At 37.7% G+C, this 27348-nt stretch overlaps 2 protein-coding genes across 13 annotated transcripts in view; both read right to left on the minus strand.

Moving 5' to 3' along the window:
• LOC112140661 (Fc receptor-like protein 5) overlaps positions 1-6875 on the minus strand; it is a 13260-nt gene extending 6385 nt beyond the window's left edge. Inside the window, exons 1-5 of the mRNA XM_024263668.2 lie at positions 6434-6875; positions 5655-5693; positions 5215-5481; positions 4729-4995; positions 2379-2648 (exon numbers count right to left, since the gene is read on the minus strand). Of these exons, the coding sequence (XP_024119436.2) occupies positions 2379-2648; positions 4729-4995; positions 5215-5481; positions 5655-5693; positions 6434-6470 (880 nt within the window). The 5' untranslated portion in view covers positions 6471-6875. The remainder of the gene's footprint in view (positions 1-2378; positions 2649-4728; positions 4996-5214; positions 5482-5654; positions 5694-6433) is intronic.
• A 5692-nt stretch (positions 6876-12567) lies between these two features.
• The window catches only part of LOC112140664 (Fc receptor-like protein 5), a 15480-nt gene continuing 699 nt past the window's right edge, over positions 12568-27348 (minus strand). For 4 of the 12 annotated variants that reach the window (XM_036210958.1, XM_036210956.1, XM_036210957.1 and 1 more), the window contains 18 exons: positions 25762-26227; positions 24215-24299; positions 23629-23696; positions 21255-21290; positions 20709-20972; positions 20224-20490; positions 19860-20135; positions 19434-19700; positions 18169-18420; positions 17580-17879; positions 17177-17440; positions 16753-16995; positions 16537-16650; positions 16440-16455; positions 16292-16371; positions 16107-16178; positions 14619-14669; positions 12568-13154 (listed from right to left, as the gene is read on the minus strand). In XM_036210958.1, coding sequence (XP_036066851.1) covers positions 14635-14669; positions 16107-16178; positions 16292-16371; positions 16440-16455; positions 16537-16650; positions 16753-16995; positions 17177-17440; positions 17580-17879; positions 18169-18420; positions 19434-19700; positions 19860-20135; positions 20224-20490; positions 20709-20972; positions 21255-21290; positions 23629-23665 — 2523 coding nt within the window. In that variant the 5' untranslated portion in view covers positions 23666-23696; positions 24215-24299; positions 25762-26227 and the 3' untranslated portion in view covers positions 12568-13154; positions 14619-14634. Of the gene's footprint in view, positions 13155-14618; positions 14670-16106; positions 16179-16291; positions 16372-16439; positions 16456-16536; positions 16651-16752; positions 16996-17176; positions 17441-17579; positions 17880-18168; positions 18421-19433; positions 19701-19859; positions 20136-20223; positions 20491-20708; positions 20973-21254; positions 21291-23628; positions 23697-24214; positions 26228-27348 lie in introns of all 12 variants that reach the window. The other 8 variants (XM_036210954.1, XM_036210962.1, XM_036210961.1 and 5 more) reach the window with 8 other exon arrangements.

Raw genomic sequence — 27348 nt, forward strand, 5'->3', positions numbered from 1 at the left:
AAAAAAAAAAAAAAAAAAAAAAAACGGCAAATTTACGAGTTTCCTGTCCAAATACGCCAGTTAGCGCTGAATGAGGCTGGGAGAAGCATCGCCGCACACACCGACTGTAGCTGCAGCTGACGCATGCCTGTGTTGTTTCGGTCTTTTTATCATCATAAAATTCTCTTTATTTTAAATTGATCTGATTTGTTTGTCTCTTGCTATCTTTCTGATTACATTGGTTCCAGTTTGGGACTCATTTAGTCTTTTTATCTGCTAAAAATGCCCTTGAAAAACACTAGGTGCAGCAGACAGTCCGCCAGCCTCACCACAATATGCATGCCACCAGCAGAGGGCGCTGGTGAGCCTAGAGAGTGTGTGACACCACGGCAAAAAAAAAAAAAAAAATAGTGGATTTAGCGGTAGCAAAACAAGTGCAGCTGTCCAGTTACTCTTTAATGTTGTTTAGCATCAATTTCTAAATGGAGGATTTGGTTTTTAAACCCCTAAACTCAGGAATTTGTTTAGACACATCATTGGTAGAGATCTCTACTGAGACAGAGAGATTTAACTCTGAAGAAAGAAAAGGAAGACTTCTACAAACAGGTTATTAATCTGTTTCTTCAGTAGGATCAGTGCACAGACTTCATTCATAAGTAAAAGTAAGTCAATAGCAACAATTTTGGTGATTTTTTTATGCTACAGTTTGTAAACAGAAGTAAAACCTTGAACTGAAATTTTAAACAACACTTTATCTGCCAGTCAAATGGTGAATAAGCTGCTCTGTAGGCAGTGTTGCAAGATAGTGTCAGAGCTTTCCAGTTCTTTATTTATTTTTTAAATGTATTTATTTTAGGGCTGTCAGATTTGTCGCGTTAATTACGCGTTAATTTGACATGTGCGTGATGCCGACAATTTTTTTGACGCATTAATCGCAGATTTTCTCATACGTGCCTTTCCATACCACGAGCAGGCATCCCTCATCGCCCTCTAACTCACCGGCTGCTCTCACTAGATCACGGGCGGGTCTCCAACCACTGAGCTGCTAGTTAGAACCGGCCCGGCGCTAGGACCTGGAGAGCTCCTGCACCCTAACCCGGCTCCGGTTCGCGTCCAGTACCACGTCTGGTGGTACCGGCTTGCGTCCGGCGCCGCGTCCCGAGAGCTGCGGACCCCCTACGTTCCAAACAGCAAGCGCACCGGGGGACGTTTTAAATGTCGTTTAAATAACGCCAGTTATTTGTAGATGAAAAGATAAATCTCAGCTTTGAGTGTGTGGCCCGTCACTCTTTCGCCGCGAAAAATATGCAAAACATCCCAAAGTTCTGGAGGTTTAAGCGTGATCCAGCCCCAGCATAGCGGTCTGTCTGCCGGCATATTCATGGCGTGAGCTCCGCTGGACACGTCGCTGCATCGAGCTGCAGCCAGAGAACGCGGCGGCAGTAACAGACTGTCAAACTATCCACAGAGTATCCCGCTTTTCTCAGTCTTTAAAGTTTTAAAAAACAAAAGTTAATTGGAAATGATAAATCTCTATTTCATTTATTACTGTAGTTCAGCAGAGGAGGAAAAGATTTGGTCCTGACAAAAAATGAACATGAAAGTGTTATGGAAATTTTATTTTTGATGTTTTTTATTTTATTTTACTGAACGTTGATTGAAGTTTTGAATTTAAAATGCCCTTCACTTGCACTTGGGCTTTTGTTAGGCATTTTATGTTACAGCCTTTTATTGTTAAGAAAGTTTATCTCAATACAATGTTACAAAATAAAGTATTTCTGATGAAAACTATTAATTTTGTCATTCTTGTTTTCATAATTAATGAAGAACTGCTAAATTCCACGAAGCACACATTTTCTTCGTAAAAAAAAGACACATATTAATGTGCGATTAATCGCGAGTTAACTATGGACAAAATGGGATTAATCGCGATTAAAAAAATTAATCGCCTGACAGCTCTAATTTATTTATATAAATATGTATTTAACATTTCTAAACAATGGGGGTTGGGGGGGTCCGCCCCTTCGTAAAGTTTGTAAATCTGACTGATGAAGTCAGTGCCTCACCAGCCGTGAACCTCACCGCACGTCTGTATGGTATACTTAGCTGTAAAAAAATATAGTAAATAGGGTTTTGTCGAAATATAAACATAACAAAAAAAGATTTGTATTTAAAGTCACTTTGGAATTTAAACAAAATGTGTGAATATTAAATATTTTTCACAAAAAAGTAAAAGTTTGTTCATTTTGACTTTATGGTTTCTTAACAGGAATTATTTTAATTTAACTTCTTAAACCTTGGTTAAATTAATAAAAACTCAAAATTGGATGCAAGATGATGAAAGCGATTAAACAAAAAACGTAAAAACAGAATTTTTGTGCTCTAATCACACAACTCACCAGAAACAGATAATCTTAGAGCTTCACTCCAGTTTGTTGAAGAATATGAATCATCTCTGGATCTGCTCTTACAGCTGTATTCTCCACTGATGGAAGCTGTGATAGTCCAGTCTTTATTGTTTCTCCAGGATGTCTCTGACTGAGGAGTTCTCCATTGATACTCCCACTGAACTCCTTCTCCTCCCTGAACCTCACATGTCAGAGTGATCGTCTCTCCTCTGAACATCTGAGACCAGCTGGGTTTCTGTGTCACAATGACTTTGTTGGAAACTGTTTCCAGAAGATATGAAAAATAAAATTGAAATTATCAATGAAATAGTCATACATTACAGTGAGGGAAAAAACTATTTGAACCCCAGCTGATTTTGTAAGTTTGGCCTCTAACAAAGAAAAGATCAGTCTATAATTTCAATGGTAGGTTTACTGAACAGTGAGTGACAACAATGACAACAAAAATCCAGAAAATTGCATTTCCAAAAAAGTTAGAAATTAATTTGCATTTCCATGAAGGAAATAAGTATTTGATCCCCTATCCGTCAGCAAGATCTCTAGCTCCCAGGTGGTTCTTATACAGGTAACGGGTAGACCTTGACCTCTCAGCTCATTACCTGTATAAAAGAGACCTGTCCGCAGAAGCAATCAATCAGTCAATCAATCCAGATGCCAAACTCTGCACCATGGCCAAGACCAAAGAGCTTTCCAAGGATGTCAGGGACAAGGTTGTGGCAAGGTTGTCCACAAGGCTGGAATGGGCTACAAGACCATCGCCAAGCAGCTGGGTGAGAAGGTGACAACAGTTGGTGCAATTATTCGCAAATGGAAGAAACATAAATTAACCTTCAATCTCCCTCGGTCTGGAGCTCCATGCAAGATCTCACCTCGTGGAGTTTTAATGATAATGATAACGGTGAGGAATCAGCCCAGAACCACTCGGGAGGAACTTGTCAATGATCTCAAGGCAACTGGGACCATAGTCACCACAAAAACGGTTGGTAACACACTACGCCGTGAAGGACTGAAATCCTGCTGTGCCCGCAAGGTCCCCCTGCTCAAGAAAGTCCATCTACAGGCTCGTTTGAAGTTTGCCTGACATTTCACTGACATTCAGAGGAAGACTGGGTGAAAGTGTTGTGGTCAGATGAGAACAAAATTGAGCTCTTTGGCATCAACTCAACTCGCCGTGTTTGGAGGAGGAGGAATGCTGCTTATGACTCCAAAACCACCATCCCCACCGTCAAATATGGAGGTGGAAACATTATGCTTTGGGGGTGTTTTTCTGCCAAGGGGACAGGACAATTGCACCGCATCAAAGGGAGGATGGATGGTGCCATGTATCGTCAAGTGTTGGGTGAGAACCTTCTTCCCTCAGTCAGGGCATTGAAAATGGGTCGTGGTTGGGTATTCCAGCATGGCAATGATCCAAAACACACGGCCAAGGCAACAAAAGATTGGCTCAAGAAGAAGCACATTAAGGTCATGGAGTGGCCTAGTCAGTCTCCAGACCTTAATCCCATAGAAAATCTGTGGAGGGAGCTGAAGGTTCAAGTAGCCAAACATCAGCCACAAAACATGAATGACTTGGAGAGGATCTGCAAAGAGGAGTGGGCCAAAATCCCTCCTGAGATGTGTGCAAACCTTGTGGCCAACTACAAGAAATGGCTGACCTCTGTGATTGCCAACAAAGGTTTTGCCACCAAGTACTGAAGCACGTTTTTCAAAGGGATCAAATACTTATTTCCTTCATGGAAATGCAAATTAATTTACAACTCTTCTTGAGACGCATTTTTCTGGATTTCTTTTTTTTTTGTTGTTGTCACTCACTGTTCAAATAAACCTACCATTGAAATTATAGACTGATCATTTCTTTGTTAGTGGGCAAATTTACAAAATCAGCTGGGGTTCAAATAGTTTTTTTCCCTCACTGTATATTTCCATCCATCCATCCATCTTCTTGTCCGCTTTGTCCCTTTTGGGGTTGCGGGGGTGCCAGAGCCTATCCCGGCTACTGATGGGCGAAGGCGGGGTTCACCCTGGACAGGTCGCCAGTCTGTCGCAGGGCCTCAATCACACACCCATTCACTCTCACATTCACACCTAGGGGCAATTCAGAGTCACTAATTAACCTATGAAGCATGTTTTTGGACGGTGGGAGGAAGCCGGAGTCCCCGGTGAAAACCCACGCATGCAGGGGGAGAACATGCAAACTCCACACAGAAAGGTCCCAGCCGGGAGTCGAACCGGGGCTTTTTCGCTGTGAGGCAAGAGCGCTAACCACTGCGCCACCATGCAGCCCACTGTATATTTCATTATAATAAATTAATATTTGCCAAACAAAAGTTAAATCACTCACAGGTTTTTTCAATGGTGACTTCTTCACTTGTATCAGAGTAGAAGGCTGGTTCTCCTCTAAATCCTCTGCAGCTGTAGATTCCTCCTTGTGAGACTCTGATTTCTCCATTTTCTCCATCATTTATTTTGTCTTCAGATATATATGAGGTTCTTCTGAACCACTCATATTTCCAACCATCAGATTTCTCCACAGAGCAGCTCAGTGTCACTCTGTCTCCTACTGACACAGTTGTTGTTCCTGCTGTCAGTCTGGCTCTGGGTCTGTCTGCTATTGTTTCACAAACACATTTCACTAGAATTTTTATAATATGAATGTTACATCCGTAATAACTACAAGTGTACTTTATATGTTTAGGATTGATGTTCTTAAATTGACTCATAAAACCTTCATTTCTAAAGAGATGTTTTAGTTTGTCGAACATCAATAAATTCTTAAATATGAACTCTCATAATAAAATGAGTCTTTTCAAAAACAGCAAGAAGTTACCTGAAACGTTTATAGAGAGATTGTTGCTACACTTCGTATGATCTGAACCCTTCCTTTGACCACAGCACTGATAAACACCACTGTAATATTCATGCAGGTGATTGAATGTGAAGTGATCGTGTGTGACATATAAATATAATATCCTATCGGGTCTCTTCAACGTGTATTCCCAGTCATCCGTTCTTCCTTCCATCATGTCACATTTGAAGGTAAAAGATTCTCCCGTAAAAAAAGTTGACCATTTGGGTTCAACAGTCAACACAGCATCTAGAACAAACACAAAATTGATTTAAAAAAATCACAATACAAACAAACATTAACAAAAAAGAATATCAATATATTTATTTTGAAGAATCAAGCAGGTGTTTTGATTAAAAATGATTCATTAACTGACATCAATGTTAAAAATTTTATTTTTTTAAAAAGTCAAAAAGTGTCACCTTGTGTGTGTCCACTGTGGAGGAGCAAAAACAGCAATACTGTAAATGAAAAATATGACATGATTCATAAACTGATACTTTTTTTTTAAATATAAAGTAATGCAGACAAAACTGTCAACAAATTTCATAGATGCAGAAAAAGTATTCAATTGGGCTGAATTTTCTTAGCTTTTTTCTACTTTTGAAAATGTGTTTTGGGACATTAATTTGCTATATGCGTTAAGATCATTTTAATGCAGCCTATGATAGCAGACTTAAATAAAAAGGTTAAATCAAGTAAGTTGGACGTTCAAAGAGGGAATAGGCAAAGATGTTCACTCTGATCCTAAATTAACCAGATTAGTTGTTGGTCAGAAGACTAACTAATTTGCTTTACATGATGATGATATGTTATCATTTTTGACATACGGCTATTTCAACAAAAAAACGTAATACAAATAATGAACAAATTCAGTATTTTCTCTAAATATAGTAAAGTTGTTTAATATTTTAACTATTTGTGCTAGAAAAAATATTCTGCTTAACTGGATCTCCGAGCCCCCAATCTGGATGGCTCAAAAAAATAATGGACCGTCCCCCCTTACACCACCTAACATGTAAAACACTCCACAACTGATAATTTCTTTAAAACTTCATTCTGCTTCTGAGTCATACATTCTACAATATTACAGATAATTTAGCTGAATCCTGCGTAGAAAACTTTAGCTGAAGTTGAAACATGAAATTCTAACAATTTGTTAATGAAAAAAAAACAGCCAAAGTTCTTCTGACAAACTTACAGATGAACTCCAGTTTACAGAGCAGAGTGTGTCCCATCCTCACAATCAGATCAGATGAGAAAATCCTGATGGAACAAGAGAAACATGGAAGTGTGTTTTAGGAAAAGCAAATAATTGAGGAAAATTTAAAAAAAAAACACGATGTTCTCTGTAAATATAATATAGAAATGAGTCATTAACCTCTGGCTTCATTCTTTAAGACAAAGATAACAACGTCCTCCACTGAAAAAAGAGATAAAGTTTAAACTGATTCAACAAAGATGGATGTCAAGAAAAGTAATTTGTATGAAAAATAACACAAACACTTTAAATATACTAGTTTTTCAGTATGAATAAATTACAATTAGCAAAGTAAATATTTTCATCTAACACATTCAAAGCACTTCTTCGAACCAAACATGAATCTTTTGCAGACACTTGTCATTTCTAACTGATTAACAAAGTACCACATCCCTGTATCTGAACTTGTCCAAACTAACACTGCCATTACTCACTTTACTCAGCACTGTTGCCACTTTAAAAAATTATCCATAACCATTTTTGCACTTACCTTGTTTATTTTGTATTTTAACTGCCTATTGTAAATTTTGTATTGAATACTACTGTTTTTAACATTTTTATTGTTATTGTTGTTGTAATTAGCACTGCTGTTTGCACTGAGGGATGAGAGGAAATACATTTTATCTGTGTATCTTGTGTATTCAGTATATTTGATTATAAAGCTGACTTGAACTTGAACTTGAATATAATCGGATTGATTACTACAACATAAACAAAAGGCTGTTCAATCAAACCTCTACAGATAATCTCAAATGCAGCTGCACATCTCAAACAGTTTGATTTATTTTTAAAGTATGCTGAATATTATTCTTCAAGTCAAGAGTGAGCGCGAAAACAGTAAATAAGAAATGAAAATGTTGTAATTCTAAAGAATACTCACAGTGTGGACTGACTGATAGTAGTTCTGCTCTTTGTTCATCCGTGTTCTCTCTTCTAACTGTCTAACTTCTAAATGTCTTCTTTCTTCTAAACCACTAAGATCAGCTTCTGGGATGGAAAGAGTCACATGGTCTCAGTGCAGAAACATTTTCTACTTCTGTATTTTAAGGTCACTTCCTGGTCGAAGTGTTAAAACCACATCATTCACACCAGGTGAAGGAGACAAATATTTAAAAACTGCTGCAGCATGAGGTCATGAGAAGTCTATTTTGTCTATTTTCATCCCCTCAGGCTCTTATGCTACAAATAATTTTCTCCCTGAAATGATTCAGTCATTTGATGCAGTTTCTTCATGTATTAACACTTTAAAGCTGATGAGCTGAAAGTTCCTTTTTTGTGTGAATAAATCCTGAATTTCTCCTAACAAAGAACTCTGCCCACTTTTTCATCACTTCAACCTTTGATTTAAAGAGAGATTGATTTCACTGTTGTTTCCATCTGAAATGAACAACAATCTGTCAAAAACTGATGTTGAAGACGATGAAGATGATCTGTTTGATGGTGACATGAGTTAAGAGTCAAATTCTGGAGCCAGAAGGAAGATCAGCTCTTCTCACAGCAACAACAGAGAGAAGCAGGAAAACACCAGCAGATCAATTTGACACCTTCAATTTTTACTGCCAGATCACAAAACGGTAGTTAAATAAAAATATCCTATTATCTTACAAACATAACTGATAAACTAATAAAATGTTTACTTCACAGCATCAGTCATGTACGTTTCCTTCCTTTAAACGCACAGCTCAGAAAGGCTTCAGCAGTTTTGACCACAGCGTTTCTTTCAGGTGGTTACTTTTTCTGTTCACCGCAGCTTGTTTGAAGAATAATGGAAACAAAATACTGAATATCTTTCTAAAAAATAGATAGCAAACAATCTATTAATTCAAAACCATTCTTTAAAAAAAAAAAAAAAACAGAACATGCTTCATTTCTAAAGCAGAGAAAATCTACATTTTACACATAGGGTGTAAGAAAGTGACTATATGCACGTAATTTTCTAAATGCAGACCGAGATGAAGAGTTAAGGTCAGAGCTACGTTATTACGTGCAACCAACAACTATATTTAGCCTCGTAGGAACAGAAGATACGTGCAGACAATGCAGCGAGGTGCATCTTGGCTGCACGTTTTACATGAGACCAACATGAATTTCCGCCAGTTTTTGTGGTGGTCGCACATGAATACGTGCAAACAACATCCCCCAATGTATAAATGTTCTTACATTTACATGAATTCTCTGTTAAACTTCAAGTAAAGAAAACTATGAACAGAAACAGAAAACAAAATGCAATAACTTCATATGAAAAATAATTAATATATTATGTAAGATAATAACTAGGGTCAGAAATCAATTGAAGAAAAAATAACGAATTAATTGCAAATCTGGAAAAAGTTAATCGCGATAAATCACCTTTTTTTTAGTTACAGTATTTGTCAGCCACTTATTATCTAAAAATAATAGTGACAACCTAGGGCTCAAAACTCAGTTTTTGCCTATATTTGCTTTTTTTTTTATTTCCTTGCTTATATGGTATCATTTTAATCCGCACAACCACGCTTATGTGAAACTACCTTTATTGTGTCGTATGTCCATGTTGTATTCACACAGTAGAAGGAAATTCATGCAAAAACAGAAAATTCCATCAGGAAAAATGGGATTAATTTTGCTGTGGAAACCCCAACTTGTTTAACAAACTGTTTTTACAACATAGAATGAAAGTTTTAGTTGTAATTTAATAAAAACAACAAGAAGAAAATGTGTCAACAAACAAATCAACCTGTCTTTGAATAAAAATACAAAAAAATACAGGCTAAAGTCACACCAGGCAATCCAAAAAGTAAGAATTTCACACTGCTGTCTAATTTACATTTTTCCTGGAACTCTGTTTGTTTGTTTTTCGTTTTGTTATGATTGATTTCCTCCTTCTAGATGCAGCGACTCCAAGTCAAACCCAGCTCTGACTTCATCTCCAGAGAACCCAACGCCGCAGACAGTCAGTTGAGGGAGTTGAACAAATCCTGTGCAATAGCACATTGCTGTGCAACTATTGTTGCTGTGCTACTGGGGGATGATTCTACCGTAAGGGGCACAGTATGTTATAATCAACATTATCACCTCCTCCTTGGAGAACAGAGGAAACCGAGAGACTTAAGAGAAACTCCAGGAGTGCAGAATGAAGTTGGTGTTAAACAAAACTAACACTTCATTCCCAAACTTTTAGTGACACATTAATTCAATACAACAATTCTATCAAACATGGAAAACGGGAATATTGTTAAAAAATAATAGAAGACAATTATTCAAAACCAAAGATTCCTTTCTCTACTTTTGACCGGTTAATCAATCCAATCTCTTTTAGTCCGTGTACTATACACAGCAATACAAAATGTGAGGAGTTTGCAGTCCACTTCACTGATAAAATAAAAAAAAAGATCTAATATATCCCAAAAACCACAAACAGTTCATTCCAACGCATTCCCCTTGCCTTGTAAAAACACACTTGAAAGTTTTGCCTTGATGGATGCTCCACGGCTTCAGAAAGTGATTTCCTAACTTAAAACTAAAACCTGGCATGGCATTTAGAATAGATTATTGTAATGCTCTTCTTTTTGGTGCTAAGAAAAGCACTTTCAATCGGCTGCAGCTGGTCCAAAACTCGACTGCACGCCTTGTAACCAGGACAAGAAAGAGGGAGCACAATAGTCAAATTCAAAAATATTTGCACTGGCCAGCTTTAGGATCGATTGTAAGATTATTTTATTGGTTTACAAAGCCTTACATGAATTGGACTGTAGCGACTAAACACTAAAAAAATGGACAACCCAGAAACAGGCAGTTAGTCACTGAAGATTTATTTGGGGCTTTGAATGGTGGGTGTAGTATATTTATCTTCCTGAAGGGGGCAGTGGAGGAAGACATGAAGTAGGAAGTGGGCTTGACTTTAAGTTCGAGGGGCCGTTTGTGGTCCAAACAGGAACACTCAGCAAAGATGCACACAGGGTAGCAGAATGTGACGAGGCTCGGCAGACTGCGTGGAAACTCTTGAAAACGTTGACAGGATCAGCAATCAGGAGCATAAACAGGAGCTTGGTCGAGGACCGAAACTGGTCGGCAACGAGGAGACTCACAAGAGCTTGATAACCAAAATTACGAGGAAAAGGGAGAGACATGGTCCGGGACATAGCTGGGTTGGAACCATGAACGTGACTAAACTTGAAGACTGCTGGAACAAGTATACTGACTACTACGAACTGGCAATGAGAGACAGAGAGAGGAGTTTATAAGCTGATCAACACAAGTGAGTAAAATTAGCCTGATGGTAATGACACATGGCAGGTGCATGTGACATGAACCTTCATTTTTATCTGATTTACTTTTAGTTCATGAACCGCCCAGAACCCTCAGGTGGTCCCAAAAGTCAGAACTAAAACCCACATCAAGGCCACATTTCAGGTCTGTGGACCTTTCTTGTAGAGCAGCCTCCTTGAGGTTGTAATGGCTTCATCCACTGTGGACGTTTTTAAGAAGAAGCTTAAAACTCATCTTATTAATATAGTTTTTACGTAGTTTTTACATCTCCATGTGTATTTCTTTGAATTTACATGTTTTTTTATTGTACTTGCAGTATGTGTGTGCTGAATTTTTAATGTGTTTTTATTAATGTTGTATTTTGATTTCTTTTTCTACTTTTAGTCTTACTGTTATTTATCTTATTGTGGAAATCCCTTTGAAATGATTGAAAGCAGGAAAAGTGCTATATAAATAAAATAAAATGTGAATTTGAATATGGAACATTGTGTGTATGGCTTGACTCAGGTTAATTTTTTTAAGTCATTTAAAAGCCACCATATTGTTTGTGCTCTGCTCCCCTCTGGTGGTCACATTTTTGCATGAAAAAGGCTTTCATGTTGGAACTTGAAATGGATGAAATCCTTTAAATTGTTGAATAGGAAACTATGTTAATCACCACCAGCTGTCCAGAAAACTTAATTTATTTATTTATTTATTATCGCGACACCAGTTCACAACCTAGTTTGTAAAAGGGGCAAAAGAAAGAGAGTTATCCAATTTTTCTGCCGATTTTTAATGCCTGCAGCCTCAGTCTCAGACCAGTGGTCCCTGACACCCAACCAATGGACTGGTTCCAGTCTGTGTATCACTTTCTAATGGGCTGCAATATATATATATATATATATATATATATATAATGTATGTTAAATTATTTCTGTATTATTTGTTTTCTGACTCTAGGATGTTTTATTCTGTAAAACTACAAGATTTTCAGATAATCGATGCTGTTTAGGTGTTCAGATCTGTCCATGACCCACACTTGACGCATGTCAACACGTTCACCTCAGTTCTAGTCTTGAATACATTTCTTCCTTTCTTAAAGCGTCTGCTCTGACCCCTGAACTGCCAAACTAGTAGAGTTAATAAAAATCAAATGCTTGTGGAAAGTTTTAATGAGCAGAGAAGAGTCAGTGAGGAAAAAGAAGAAAAGGTTTTTAACTTCAAAGGAAAATAAAACTGAATTTAAATTCTTGAAATATGCATTTGTGGTAAAAGGACTACTTATATGTAATGACGCTTTAAGTACTTAATGCTTGGAAGAGCCAGGAAATGACACTGTTGTGTTTTTTTGTTTTTATTGTTGTTTTGAGATCCAGGCTACGTTGGATTACCTTCACAGCTCACTATAAAGTGCTTTCGCCATTTTGCAGTGCTATCCAAATCTACGACTATGTCCAAATTCTCACCCTAATCCCTACCTACTAAAAAACTACATAGTGCAGGATCCAATATCCTGGATATTAAAAGCAATTTGGACTTGATGGTCACTACTTGTGAACATCGAATTAATACGAACATTTCACAATGTCTATTTGTAACTCCACTGTGTTCTGATGAGGAAAATGTGGATGGTTTATTTAAAAAAAATATTTAAACACTTTTTGGCATAAATTGTTGCAGTATGAGTGAGGGAAAGTGTTTATATAAATCTAAACTGATCACAAAATGCAGATGCTACAAAGCTGAGTTCAGTGATTTAAACAATGCAGCTTTAACTTAGAAAAATGCATAAAAACTTTATTTTTTTAAAAGGAATTTACAATTTTGTTATTAATAAAGACAAACACAATTAGTAAAAATGAAGCTGCTTGCAGTTCAATGACATATACATTTGTTTAACTTCAAAAAGAAATATATATATATTCTTTTAAATCTCTAAACAAAATATAAAACACAAGTTTTGCAAAGTCAATGTTCGTGCATCAATAAGTTAAAATAAAGCAAGAATACTTTATTTTAAATTAAAGTTTCCTTTCTCAGTAAAAGCATCTTTTTTGGAGAAAAATTAATCAATAATTTCACTCTGAAAGGATGATCATGCCCAACACAAACTCTTATTTTCTTCTCTTCTAAAGTTCTTTCCACCTTCTGACAGGAACCAAAGCGTCATAAAAATCATACTGAATTCATAGACATTTAAACACTGATGGAGGCAGAACTGACATGTAAAAAGTTAACCAGACCACCAGGACCAATGAGAGCAAGGACACTTTGACCTACAGTGACGGGCAGAGCTGGAACTGAACCTGTAATTTTTGATGTAAGGTCATTCTGAACTAATGATATTCTCCCAGAGAACACGACGGTGCTCTTGTGAAGTTCCAGGGTAGAAAAGCAGAAAGTTCAGATTGTCTTCATTCTTCTTCAGCATCTGCTGATGACAGAGACTTTTACTGTGTATCAATGAAGTCCAATGAAGCTTTTTCTTCTGAAAATCATTCTGACATGTGAAAGATCCTTTACAGGTGAGTCCTGACCAGGGGGGAAAGTATCAAAAAATCTCAAGCGTTGGGGTCCCCCATAGGAAATGCATTACTTCGCCTTCGCTGTCACTTCCTGGTATGTCTCCCACAATTGCAGCCCGTCAAAAGCGATTAGCCCGAGTCAGTCTGAGTCACGTTTTTAGAGGAAGTACTGTTAACCAATCAGGAGTGAGCTTGTTCCGGCTTGTTTGAAGCCAACACCGGCCCCACTAAAAGCAGCCTAGAGGAATCTGTCAATCAAACGTTTAAGGCAGGGCCAGCGGGAGCTACACGCTTTAACTGAAGCATCTGATTGGTCAGTTTATAGCTTGAATAACTTGCAATAAAGAAAACATCTTTAAAAAATTAGGATTAGAAAGAACGCGTTAAAAAGGAAGTATCAAAGTAAGAATGTTTATTCTGACAGATAAAATGACAGAAATAACTGCCTGTTTCTCAATGGAAGTCTTTGGGACTTTGGCCTTCTTGCAACCCGGGGGACTTCCTGTTTGGAACACGGAAGTAGGGGGGGTTTGAGCTGTCTATTGTTTTTCATGTCAATGCTCCCCAGCCTGCGGGTCGCAAACCAGAACCGCGTCCAGGTACCGGCATGCTTTTGGTATCAGTTCAGGCCTGGCACTGCGTCCAGTACCGCACCCGGTGCTGCACCCGTTATCACATCTCGAGGGTTGTGGTTCCTAGATTTTGCGAACAGCAAGCATGTCACAAAATGATGAGCGGGGACATCCAAAATGTCTGAAAGTGACGTGGACTAGTCCTGCACCAAACTTCAAAATGTGATGGCTTAGGAATGAGAATAGGTGTGGTTGAGATGACTCGCGCCTCGCCTGGATTGTTGGCGAGACCAGGCGGCTGCAGGCGGGGGCAGGGGTGGGGGCGGGGGAGTGTGTGCACAAGAGAGGTAGCGCACGCCCCGAAGGAAAAGAAGGCAGAGCGCATTAGCATGTCGACACTCGTCATATTTGAAGCGCAAGAACAAGTTAAAAAGAAAGTTCCTCTAAAATAACAGACTGATCCCTGTGTCTTCCAGCCACAGTTGGAGAATGAATCAAGCAACAACTTCATCCCAGAAAGAATTGCGAAATACACCGATTTGCTTCATTTGGCGCCAGTCATTTCTGATCAGCATCCCGTCGAACTACAAGAACAATCAGGACATCATTTCCCATAACATCGTACTACATAACAAAAAATCTACTTTCACCCCTGGCCCTGACAAGAATTACAACGTGAATCAAGGCTCCTTGATTTATTTGTGCTTTAAACGTCTGTTAACGTATGCTGCAAAGTGTGACAATGGCTCCACAGAACACCAGCATTCACCCCATTCTTCTATTGTAAAAACCACAGACCTTTCTCCATAATGTTCTAAAGCTCAGCAGATGTGGCGCAGCAGCATTCATCTGAAAGAAAACAGATTTCCATTTTACACAAGATTATTGACATCTGCATCATTCTTTCAGGTCAAATGATTTTCCCACCACAAATTTTTTAGATTTTCTTTATTTTTTTTTTAAGTTCCTTAAAAGGCCTATACCATGAAAAATCAACTTTTTGAGCTCTTAAGTGTATTATCATGTCAATTTCTCACTAAGAACAACCCCACAATGGTATTTTAATCCATTCACACATATCTGAGTATTCCTCTAAAAATCTCTGCTCTGAGCACCAGCCCCGCCCCATACCCACAAAAAAGAGCAGGTTCTCACGAGCTGATTTCAAAAAGTCCCTCCAGGAAGAGTCTACTTAGTAACCAGGCTAACACAAACACCTACATTCTCAACTCCTTCCATTTAGCTTCTAAACTTTGTGCTATGACAAAGAACATTGTGGTGAGAAATATACACGACATGTTAGGGTAGATCTTAAATGAATTTGGGAATGGCGCGAGCAGACGAGTGATATTGGGATGACGGCAGGAGAAAAGGAACAGATTAGTTCCTGGCGGAAAAAGCCAGCAACGAATTAGGAGATCAGGTTTGAACATGGATTAATGAGTAAAGATTGGAAGATGTGCCTGTTTCCAGGAAAATGATTGCCATGAAAGCAAAGAGGATTTTTGATACAGCGATTGGTTTGCTTCAAATAGAGAAAATTTAAAAAGTGCTAATCAGAACATAATCCGATGTTCTCATAATTTCAATAAATCCTGAAATGTTCGTCTGGTTATGTCTGCATTTCTTGACCACATTTCATCCTCCATTCACCCATTAGCCGCCAGCATTCTGTCTTTGCCAAATTTTTGGGATAAATGCCCAGGCTACTTAAAGTCCCACAATGCCTCTTTTTTTTCATTTTAAAAAAACATTTCCAGTAGTGTTTTAATCACGATTATGAACTTTTTAACCAAAATTTCCTGCTGATCTGAAGTCTCCGCCTTCAAAATCCCCTCTCTGGGTGCGTGGCTTTTGGAGCTCAGCAGCTCCACCCGGGGAACTTCAAGACATATATACTGAATGTACATCCATATTTATATGTTTGTTTTCATGGCAAAAACACAGCAGACATGCTGACGAGGCCAACTCTGGGATGATGTCATGAAATGGGTGGCGCCCAGAAGGAGCGACAGGCGGAGCCTCAGAGATCAGGTTGTTTTACTTCCGGTAGAAAAAGCATGTATTTCATAAATAATGTATTCTTTAGTATGCCAAATGTAATATATGATGACATTTATGGATGTAGTTTCCTCTAAAAGAATGATATAGGCTCCTGAAGTAAAAAATGAGCCAGAACAACAGCCATGATTTTCATTTGACTGTTTGTAGAAGATCTTATCTGGATGTGTAAGCAGTGACAACAGTTCTTAATTCAGAAGTTAATTAGGAAACAAAGTGGATTACCTGTGTTTCCACAATCTGTTCTGTTTTCTTTGTCTTTAAGGCCTCTGAATGACTCATAAAGAGCAAAATCACCTTCAAATACAAACCACAACAAAGTGAAATTAGACATTAAATTAAGGCATTTTAAACATTTTTAGACATTTTTTTTAAATTAAAATAATGTAAAGAGTCAGGTTCAGACTGACCATGAAGCAGAGATCCATATATGTTCTGTTCAGCATCATTCTCATCTGGAACTTTATTCTGATTTTGTTCATCAGATCTGCTGAGATTAAAGAAATTAATAACTGAATAAATAAAGACATCAATCAATAAAATTAAAAAACTACCAACCTGATAGAGTTTGAATCTGTAAATAATAACATGACATGTTTATAAAGTGATCAGCATCATTTTGTTATCAATGTGATTTTAAAGGAACATTTCTCACCTTTTGACTTTTTACACAAATAAAACATCAGTGGAAAAATCATCAGTAAAAAGACACAAACTGCTCTAACAATCATCAGAACAGGAAGTGAAGAGCTGTCAGGTCTGGATGCTGCTGGAACACATCATGGATTTGAATCAAAGTTAGTGAACAGATTGATGAAGTAAATGCTGCTGTTATTGTTCATGCTGAGAACAACTGGAAACATTCACTGACATTTGACTGCTAACCAGCTCTGTGGAGATTCTTTTCCTGAGGATTGACACTTGTAGAAGCCTTCATGTGACTTTGACACTGCAGGGATGATCATCTCCACTCTGCTCTCACTTTGGATTAATGTGTCATTCTGATAGAAAAACACTTTAGAAAGAAGATTTTCTGTCCTCCACTTGCAGCCAAGAGTAACAGAATGTCCCTCAGTCACAGGATGGACAGGACTCAGCAGGATCAGATCATCATCTGGAAACATCCACATTCATCCTCATCACAGATCATCCCAACATGTTTGACATTGTCTGCTTCATTCTGGTTTACATACAGTTGATCATCTAAATCCATCTTCAAGTTCTGCATGTGTTTCTAATCAATCCAATGATGAAAGTCAAGCTAAAAACAGGAATCCAAACATGTTTCCACTCACAGTGTCCAGTGATGTTGACTGCGTTGCTGAATGCTGATCCAGACTCACACCAGAACACTGCATTACTGGACTGGATCTTCTGAACATGACATGTTGATCCATTCATTGTTCCCCAGTCAGAACAGAATGACAGCAAGTCAGGAAGCAGAAAGCTGCCGACTCTCCACTCAGCAGAGTTTCCCTCACAGGTCAGAGAGACAGAGTCAGAGGTGAAGTGTTGGACTCTGTCAGGACTCACTGAGAGAGACGCTGATGGATGAAGATCTGAACACAAACAGGATGAAGATCAGCACACTTTAGCTGGATTTGGAGAACAAAGAGACCCAAAATAGTAGAATGTGACAGTATTTGAAATGTGAAGAGAAATCATTGAGAGAAATGAATGAAGAATCAGAAGTCTGACCTCCAGACCAGACAAAGTGAGGTTGACTGTAAAGAGTGTAGACGTGTGGCTCTCCTCTTCCAGCTCTGCACACATATCCTGCTGTGTGTGTCTGTCCATGAATGATGTAGGAGTTGTCTGCAGTCCCATTGGAGCTAGCAGGCAGCAGCTCATAGCTGTAAGAGCCAGACTTGTGTGATAGATCAGGAACAGCTTTATACCAGTAGAAGCTCCATCCTGCAGACTCATGTTCAACCTCACAGCTCAGAGTCACTGAGGATCCAGGACTCAACCACCGTGGAGACACTCTCAGGACCGGTTCTGTTGGAGAAAAAAAAAATAATAATAATAATAAATATATATATATATATATATTAACAATTTTGTTATTTTTTGATCAAACTCTTTCATGTGACACCGTTGATTCTGATAGAAGAAGCTCCACAGATTGACAGAATTTTGATAGAAAAGATTTTAATGTGGTTACGGAGTGCCCCAAAAAGCCCCTATAGGGAAGAAAGTTAGAGTGTGGGAGAGCTCTAGAAATAACAAAAATGTCCATTCCCTAGTATTATTACATTTTTACTTGGAAAAAAAGAGTAAAACTCACCATCTATGGTGACTTCAACACTTGTATCAGAGTAGAAGGCTGGTTTTCCTCTAAATCCTCTGCAGCTGTAGATTCCTCCTTGTGAGACTCTGATTTCTCCATTTAGTCCATCATTTATTTTCTCTTCAAGGGTTTTTGAAGTTCTTCTGAACCACTCATATTTCCAACCAGTAGATTTCTCCACAGAGCAGCTCAGTGTCACTTCACCTCCTACTCTAGCTCCTGCTGTTAGTTTTGCTCTGAGTTTCTCCACTGTAAATCAAGAAAAATGTGTTATATTTTTCATTTAACACAATCATATTTATTCTCCGCATCAAGGATAGTCAGACACCCCATATTCTGCTTCCCTCTCGCCTCGTCTCCTCATTTTCCAGGGATATTGAGTGGCTAAAACTGGATCTTAGAACTGGTCCTGAGAACAGACCAACATTCCCTCTACTGGTCACTCATTCTACCCTGCCTGATATTCTAGAATAGTACAGATTATCCAACTGCTCAAACACCGCTGTGCTAGGCTGAAATGGTGCAGACACCATTCATGTTTTAGTCAAAATCTCTTATACTGTAACTAAATCTTAATATTCATACTATGGGACACCATTCAGTGCTGTCAAAGACGTCTTGCTTTGATCCAGCTCTACAGAAATCTCACCCATCTCACTTTAGAAACAACTTAAATATTCTGTTATCAAACATCATTAACATTTAGTAACATCAAGTTTAATAAACAAACTTCTTTCAAAACCCACAACAGTTTATCACCAAGATAATTTGAAGAGGAAAATATTATTTAGGAACTTAGAGATTTTATCATCATTTTCGATTTCTTTTCAACCTGAAATAAAATATAAATTATTTAACTTTTAATTTAGTACTTAAAAAATATTATTTTTAATTATCACCTTTAGTAACATTTGCACCTGTTTTATCAGATTTGATGGATTTTTCTTTAGTAGATTATTGTGGATTGAGGACTCGATCACCTTGGAGACACTTTCAAGACAGGTTCTGTTGAAGAAATGTTGTTGCCATTTTAACAACTGAATTGTGTTTTTGACCAAAGTCAATATATATATATATATATATATATATATATATATATATATCCACTGTTCAGTGCTTTTTACATCAAAGTAAATGAAAAGCTGTGTTAATAAAGAGACTGTAGAACTTTAGAGACTGACATGACAGTTCATTACATGTATGTGAATATAAATTTTTATTTTATTTTTTTTCGTGCTCCAAACAAACAGCATTAAACTCACCACTGATGGTGACTGGATCACTGAACTCTGAGTGATAAACTGGTTCTCCTCTTCCTCCTCTGCATCTGTAAACTCCTTCCTGTGAGACTCTGATTTGTTCATTTGAAAGGAAATCAGCATCTTGTTTGGTCAGCAGTTTGGAGGATTTCTCTTCTCTGAACCAGAAAAATCTCCAACCAGATGATGAAGACTTCACTGAACAACTGAGGATCACTTTGTCCTCTACTGGAGACTTTGACATGTTTAGTTCAGACTTTGGTTTATGTGCTGAAAAGATTAAAAATAAATAAATGAATCTGTCTGAACACAAGTATATGGAGAGAAATAACTTACATTCATATCCTGAAATCACTCATTTTTATGTGTACATATCCCCCCAAGGTTTTCATTTGAGAGTACATAAAAAAAAAAGAAAAATAAACCCACCTAAAACAGATAATCTTAGAGCTTCACTCCAGTTTGTTGAAGAATATGGATCATCTCTGGATCTGCTCTTACAGCTGTATTCTCCACTGATGGAAGCTGTGATAGTCTGGCCTGTTTCTGCCCGGATTATCCTGAATCTCTGTGACTGAGGAGTTCTCCATTGATACTCCCACTGAACTCCTTCATCTCCCTGAACCTCACATGTCAGAGTGATCGTCTCTCCTCTGAAGACCTGAGACCAGCTGGGTTTCTGTGTCACAATGACTTTGTTGGAAACTGTTTCCAAAAGATATGAAAAAATAAACGTGAAATCAACAATAAATAAATAATGTATGATTTACTCCATAAAAGTTGAATCACTCACAAGTTATGTAAATGTTGACTTCATTACTTGTATCAGAGTTAAAAGCTGGTTCTCCTCTAAATCCTCTGCAGCTGTAGATTCCTCCTTGTGAGACTCTGATCTCTCCATTTAGTCCATCATTTATTTTGTCTTCAGAGGTTTGTGATGTTCTTCTGAACCACTCATATTTCCAACCAGCAGATTTCTCCACAGAGCAGATCAGTCTCACTCTGTCTCCTACTGACACAGTTGTTGTTCCTGCTGTCAGTTTAGCTTTAGGTTTGTCTGCTGATGTTAAAATAAAACATTTCAGTTTAATAATAATGTGTAATAATTATTATAATTGTTATTATTATTATCATAATTATTTAGATATAATTTTTATACATAAGCACGATAGTATAAAAACCTATATTTAAAAAAGTTTAAGGTTTATTCAAAATGTACAATTGTTAAATATTAATTCTCACAACATGAGTCATGTCAAAAACACGATATGAAATTACCTGATACATGTATAGAGACACTTTTGCTGCACTTTGTAGATGAACCCTTCTTGTGACCACAGCACTGATGATCACCACTGTCGTCTTTATACAGATAATTGAATCTGAAAATTGGGTTTGTGACGTAGTCAAGAAATGTCTGACCATCTTTGTTAAATTTGTATTCCCAGTCCTCAGTTCTTCCTTCATTCATGTCACACTTGAAGGTTAAAGACTCTCCAATAAAATAAGTTGACAATTTGGGTTTAATAGTTAACACAGCATCTAGAACAAACACAAACCAGAGAGAGAGAGAGAGAGAGAGAGAGAGAGAGAGAGAGAGAGAGCGAGAGAGAGAGAGAGAGCGAGAGAAACACACGGTTTTTATGTTAATCAAAAACACTATTAAAAAGTTAAAATTTTTATTAGAAGTATTTTGTCTGAGATCAACGTCTTAAACCTTGAGATCATATCTGAGCTTACCAATTACACATGTAGTCTAATAGCCCAAGTTGAGCAAATTAAGGTTAAAATGATGAAAAAACAACAAAAGTAATAAAGTTTCACCTTGAGTGTGTCCAATGTGGAGTGAATACAGCACTACTGTACATAAAGGATGAAAATATCACACATTAATGAACTGATACAATATTTCAAAATAGGAAGTAATGCATTTAAAACAATAAATGAATTATAAATCAAGCCACAGTTTTCTTCTGCAAAATTGCAATGGCTTTATTGATTAAAAAAAACACCTAGATATATCATTACTTCCAATATTACAAGTGTGAGTACTGTAAGGTGAACGTGAATCGCTGAAAATGCTGAAACGGATGGGTAAAATCTTTAAAGCTAATAGCTGAATATATATAACACTGGAGGTGATAGCTTGCCAAATATTGGCTAAAGGACAAATTAGCTAAAGAAACTTGAAAAATGTCTAATTTAGCCAATACAGCTAGCAAATTGGTAAAATATTTCCTAAACTCCAAATTAGCATAAAATATTGGAAAAATGTCCAACTTGGACAAAAACAGCTGGGATGTAGCTGAAACATGGCTAAACTCCAAAACAGCCTAAAAATTTGAAACATTACAAATTCAAACAAAGTTATTATATAGCCAAAGTATTAGTTAAATGGCAGATTTGCTTTAAGAGTCAGCATGTTACAAAAATATTAGTTAAACTCCACCTTGGTCCAAAAACCTCAATAGATCCCAAATTGGCCAAATGAGCTAGCATGTTGGAATATCTGTGTTCGTGGATCAATTGCCCCAAGACCGCGGAACAACTAATAAATTATCCCCTTCTTTTTTTTTTTTTTTTTTGTTTAGTCCCAGAAATCTTTTATTTTGAATACTGACCACTTGAGCGCTCAAAGCAGTCCAGTTGAGTGTAACATGAAAAGTTGTATGTGGAACCTTTCTTTCCAAATGGATGGGATAAATGCAGGAACAGAAAAACAGCTGATTCCCACACATGTTCCTGTATGCTCAGAGATGTGACTTTCATCAACGAATCTTTTGAATGGTCACAGAAATCCTCAAGCTTCCGGTTTTCAAAGTAAAACTAGCGAGAGCTTTTTTTCCCTTCAAAAACTGAGACTGAAGTTCCGTTCACTGGCATAAGGCAGATTAAAGCGTAAAATGTTGAAGAACTTTGAGGATGGAAAAACTATGGAGGACATGCTGCACCTCCGCGACCCCGAAAGGGACAAAGCGCCCAAGGAGATGAATGAATAATAGAAGGTTTTTGTGTTAAAATGCTTCACTTGAAGGTTTTGCAATGAGCTTTAAAGGGTAACCAAACAGGGAAGTTTAACTCCACCCCCAGCTGAAATGTGAAAATCCAGTCAAAGGGGAGGGGCTTGGGGCTGGACTGTTATCATTACTGGAGCTGCAGATCATGACGTCAGACTTCTGAAACTTACATGGTTTCAGATTACATGGTTCAGGTTTCATGGGTGCATGGCAGCACACAGAGCTTCTGATAATATTTTCAAGAATTAAACAATTTTATTTGAATTCATCCAAATTGGCAATGACCAACAGATAGCACTTTTAAAACACCATTTATAGAGGTCAAACGCCAAAAAAAGTTGAATTCCAGTTTGGTTACCCTCTAAATTAGTCAGATTTGTTTCGCATCAATAATTGATTTGATGTTTATATTTATGTTGTTTTTATTTTAATGAGATAATCTGATAATAGTAAAATAAACTAGTTTTTAACCACTTCTGAAAAGAAACTAAATGAAGAGGCCTCATGTGTTTGATCAATCCTCCATCATGCACACATGTCAGATGACTGAGTGAAATGAGGATCTTTACTACATTTAAAGCACAAGTTTTTATGTTCATACACTGTTTCGCTGTGATTTCACTCCCCGACTCAATTTGCAAAGAAAGGCTCCACATGCAACTTTTTTTGTGTTACATGCCACTAGACTGCTTTTAGCGCTCAATTTAATAGAGACAATCCAGTTAATTTTCTAAATAAAAGATTTTTGACTCAAAAAAACAAAAAAAACAAAGAAAAAATGAAGGAATATAATATATTAGTTCTTCCGCGGCCTGGTAGTTGGGGACCATTTGCTTAAAGCATTCACATTTGCATTATCAAAGGCAATGCTGTATATCTAGTTTGGGTAACACTTTACTGCAAAACACTCTTGACAAAGATAGAACATTTGTTGAGCTTGTAAGCAGTTTATTCATATGACTTTTGTAGACATTGGTCTCACTTTATATGGTAATAATTCTTATTAGGTTCGTTAATAAACCTTATTTGGCTTATTATACAATACATGTCTTACTAACACAATATAAACATATTAATAATGTTTGTCAATGTGTTAATAAAGCTTGTAAAGCGATCCTATTTTAAAGTGTTACCCTAGTTTGACATATTTTCTGATTAATGTGATGAAAAGACAAACTCACAGATGAACTCCAGTTCACAGAGCAGAGTGTATCCCATCCTCACAATCAAAATCACTGAGGAGAAAATCCTGATGGAACAAGAGAAAGTGTGTTTTAGAAAAGAAAATAATGTGTAAAACTAAAAATAGGTAAGCAAAATCTGATGTTCCCTGTAAATATTAAATGTAAAAGACTCAAACTTCAGCTCGCTTTGTTAAGAAAAAAATAACGCAATTGTTACAATGTCCTCCGCTGATATGGAAGAAAAAATATTTACACTGATTTAACAAAGATTGGTGACAAGAAAAAAGTTCCACGATCTCCGCAGGTCAGGTCTTCTGTCAGTCTGCCCCGGACAGTTGAGGCTACATTAGTAGCTTACCATCACCAAGAGTGAATGAATAATGGATATACATTCTAAGCACTTTGAGCATCTGAAGAGATGCAGAAAATTTAAATCCATTATTAAAATTCAGCTGTACGTCTCTTACAATTTTATGTATTTTTAAAGTTTGCTGCATATCATGATTCCAGTCAAGAGTGTCCATAAAGCAGTAAAATTCTTCAAGAAATGAAAAAGTAATTCTGGTAACAGTAGAATACTCACAGTGTAGTTCTGCTCTTTGTTCGTCCACGTCCTCTCTTCTAACAGCAAATGTCTTTATTCTTCCGAACCGCTGAGATCAGCTTCTCTGTGGTTTTAAGAGTAACATGCACATTGTCTCAGTGCAAAAACATTTTCTATTTCTGTACTTTGAGCTCATTTCCTGGTTGAAGTGTTAAAACCACATCATTCACAACAGGTGAACTATTGCAGCACGAGGCCATAAGACGTTGGTCTTTTTCCATTTTCATCCTTTTAGTCTCATGTTACAAAGAATTTTCTCCCTGAAATGATTCAGTCATATGATAGTTTCTTGATGCTCCAGTAACATTTTGAAGCAATGTTTCGTTTAATTTTTTGTATCTGAGCAAACACAGAAACTCCCTGAGCGCCCCTTTGACCATTGTGAGCAAGACAGGAAGTTCACTCTGTAGTCACATCCTACAGCATTTCAACTGTCTGATATCTCAGATGTAATTTATTAAAAGGATTAAAATAATTAACTAATTTTCATCAAATTGTGTTAAATATAAGTGATATGCAACAATAACAGTGAAAAGTAAAACAAAAAAAATCAGGAAGTGAGTCCTACTCCTGCTCTAGTCTGGGAATAAATTCATATTCTATTTATTTTGTATAACACTTTTCCTGCAACAAAGAACGTCTTAAAGAACTTTCCAAAATAAATAAATAATAGAAAGATTAAAAACAGTAGTTAAAATAGCAAACATAAGGAAACAAATACAAAATTCAGAACACACACATACAATCAGAATAAATCGCATCAGTGATTTATAAAAATACATGCTTAAGATGTGAAATGACATGGAAGAAAAAACAATTGCTGCGTGTGCTTGCTTGAGATCTGAACTAAGCGCAGAAGGGATAGAACTCTGAGAACATCCCCGACACGGGCAACCCCCCTCAACCGCTCTCAGGTAAAAGTCCGTTGTTGATTTGAAAACCTGAGCTTGCATGCTTTGCATCCTGTTGCACACAAAAAAAGTCCAGTAACACCCTCCCCCAGTGTCTAGAGTGTTCACTGTGCGTGTGGCCAAATTGACAGGGAAGACGGAAAGCGACGAAACACTGCCTTCAATCTAAACACAGCTTTATGTCCTGCACACTTGTCATCATCAGCCCGTTTTTGATCACCTGTCAATCTCTGAATTACATTGAAAGTGACAAAGAATACATGTCTTATATGATGTTTTTATATAAAGTTCAGAATAAATTGTATGTTGTGCGCAGAAAAGATCAGGTGTGCTCATCGACCGTGGCAGCAGTGTGCAATGGCACACGTGGGCAGCTTAGAGCATAAAAATGTGAAGTCTATGATCATATTTTTAACGTGAAAGTCACTTTTGCAAACAATAATCAAATTTTGATTACTGATTTGTGTTTGATGATTTGATTGCAGAAAATCGCTTGAATATTTCCTTCCTTTTCACACTTTTTGCAGCAGCTTTGACCGCAGCGTTTCTTTGTCTATTTTTTCCATCTACTTCTTTATCAGAAGAAGTGTTCCACATCAGAACAAAATACTGCACCTTTACTGAGGACTGGCATAGACTAATCAGAGGTTGGAGCAGAGGATGGTCAGGGACAGGTAGGAGTCGAGGAAAGAAACAGGATCAGAACCAGGTCAATAATCAAAGAGGCAACAAGGAAAAACGCTCAGAATTGTCAACAAGGATCAATACTTCCCGCTGAGCTTAGCTTGGTGCACTGGTTAAATGCTGTGGAGGGTGAGTGGATGTTGGAAACAGCTGTGGGACTCCTGCAGGGGTCACTGGGAATTGTACTGTGGGAAACAGGAAGTAGTTTGTTCTCTGGAGACCAGAGGGGGAGACAGTGGGCAGCCTCCTGACATAGAGAAGAACAAACAACTTCAAGTGGCAACGCTTGCATATTCCACATCCTGTCTAAGTTAGAAAGGTCAACCGTCTTCCAGGTGTGATCTATGTGTCGTTCCTAGATGGTAGCTTCAGTTGTAAAACAGGATGTCCATTGCTTCTGCGGAAGAGAGCTTTCTGAACATACATGACTAATAAGCACAAGCAGGTTCATTTAAAGGCTACATTTAGAGCTGTCAGGCGATTACATTTTTTAATCGCAATTAATCGCATTTCCATAGTTAACTCACGATTAATCGCAAATTAAAATGTGGCCTCTTTTTAAGGAAAAAACTGTGCTTTGTGGAATTTAGCAGTTCCACATTAATTATGAAAACAAGAATGGCAAAATGTAGTTTTCATCAGAAATACTTTATTTAGTAACATTATATTGAGATAAACTTTCTTAACAATAAAAGGCTGTAACATAAAATGCCTAACAAAAGCCCAAGTGCAAGTGAAGGGCATTTTAAATTCAAAACTTCAATCAACGTTCAGTAAAATCAAATAAAAAACATCAAAAATAACATTTCCATAACACTTTCATGTTCATTTTTTGTCAGGACCAAATCTTTTCCTCCTCTGCTGAACTACAGTAATAAATGAAATAGAGATTTATCATTTCCAATTAACTTTTGTTTTTTAAAACATTAAAGACTGAGAAAAGCGGGATACTCTGTGGATAGTTTGACAGTCTGTTACTGCCGCCGCGTTCTCTGGCTGCAGCTCGATGCAGCGACGTGTCCAGCGGAGCTCACCGATAAATATGCCGGCAGACAGACCGCTATGCTGGGGCTGGATCACGCTTAAACCTCCAGAACTTTGGGATATTTTGCATATTTTCGCACGGCAAAAGAGGGACGGGCCACACACTCAAAGCTGAGATTTATCTTTTTATCTACAAATAACTGCCGTTGTTTAAACTACCCCGGTGCGCTTGCTGTTCGGAACGTCGGGGGTCCGCAGCTCTCGGGACGCAGCGCCGGACGCGAGCCGGTACCACCAGACGTGGTACTGGACGCGAACCGGAGCCGGGTTAGGGTGCAGGAGCTCTCCACGTCTTGGCGCCGGGCCGGTTCTAGCTAGCAGCTCGGTGGTTGGGGACCCACCGGTGATCTAGTGAGAGCAGCCGGTGAGTTAAAGGGGGACGCCTGCGCACGGTGTGGAAAGGCACGTATGAGAAAATCCACGATTAATGCGTCAAAAAAATTATCGGTGACATGCACATGTCAAGTTAACGCG

This window comes from Oryzias melastigma, unplaced genomic scaffold (assembly GCF_002922805.2).
Source record: "Oryzias melastigma strain HK-1 unplaced genomic scaffold, ASM292280v2 sc00322, whole genome shotgun sequence".
Lineage (NCBI taxonomy): Eukaryota > Metazoa > Chordata > Actinopteri > Beloniformes > Adrianichthyidae > Oryzias > Oryzias melastigma.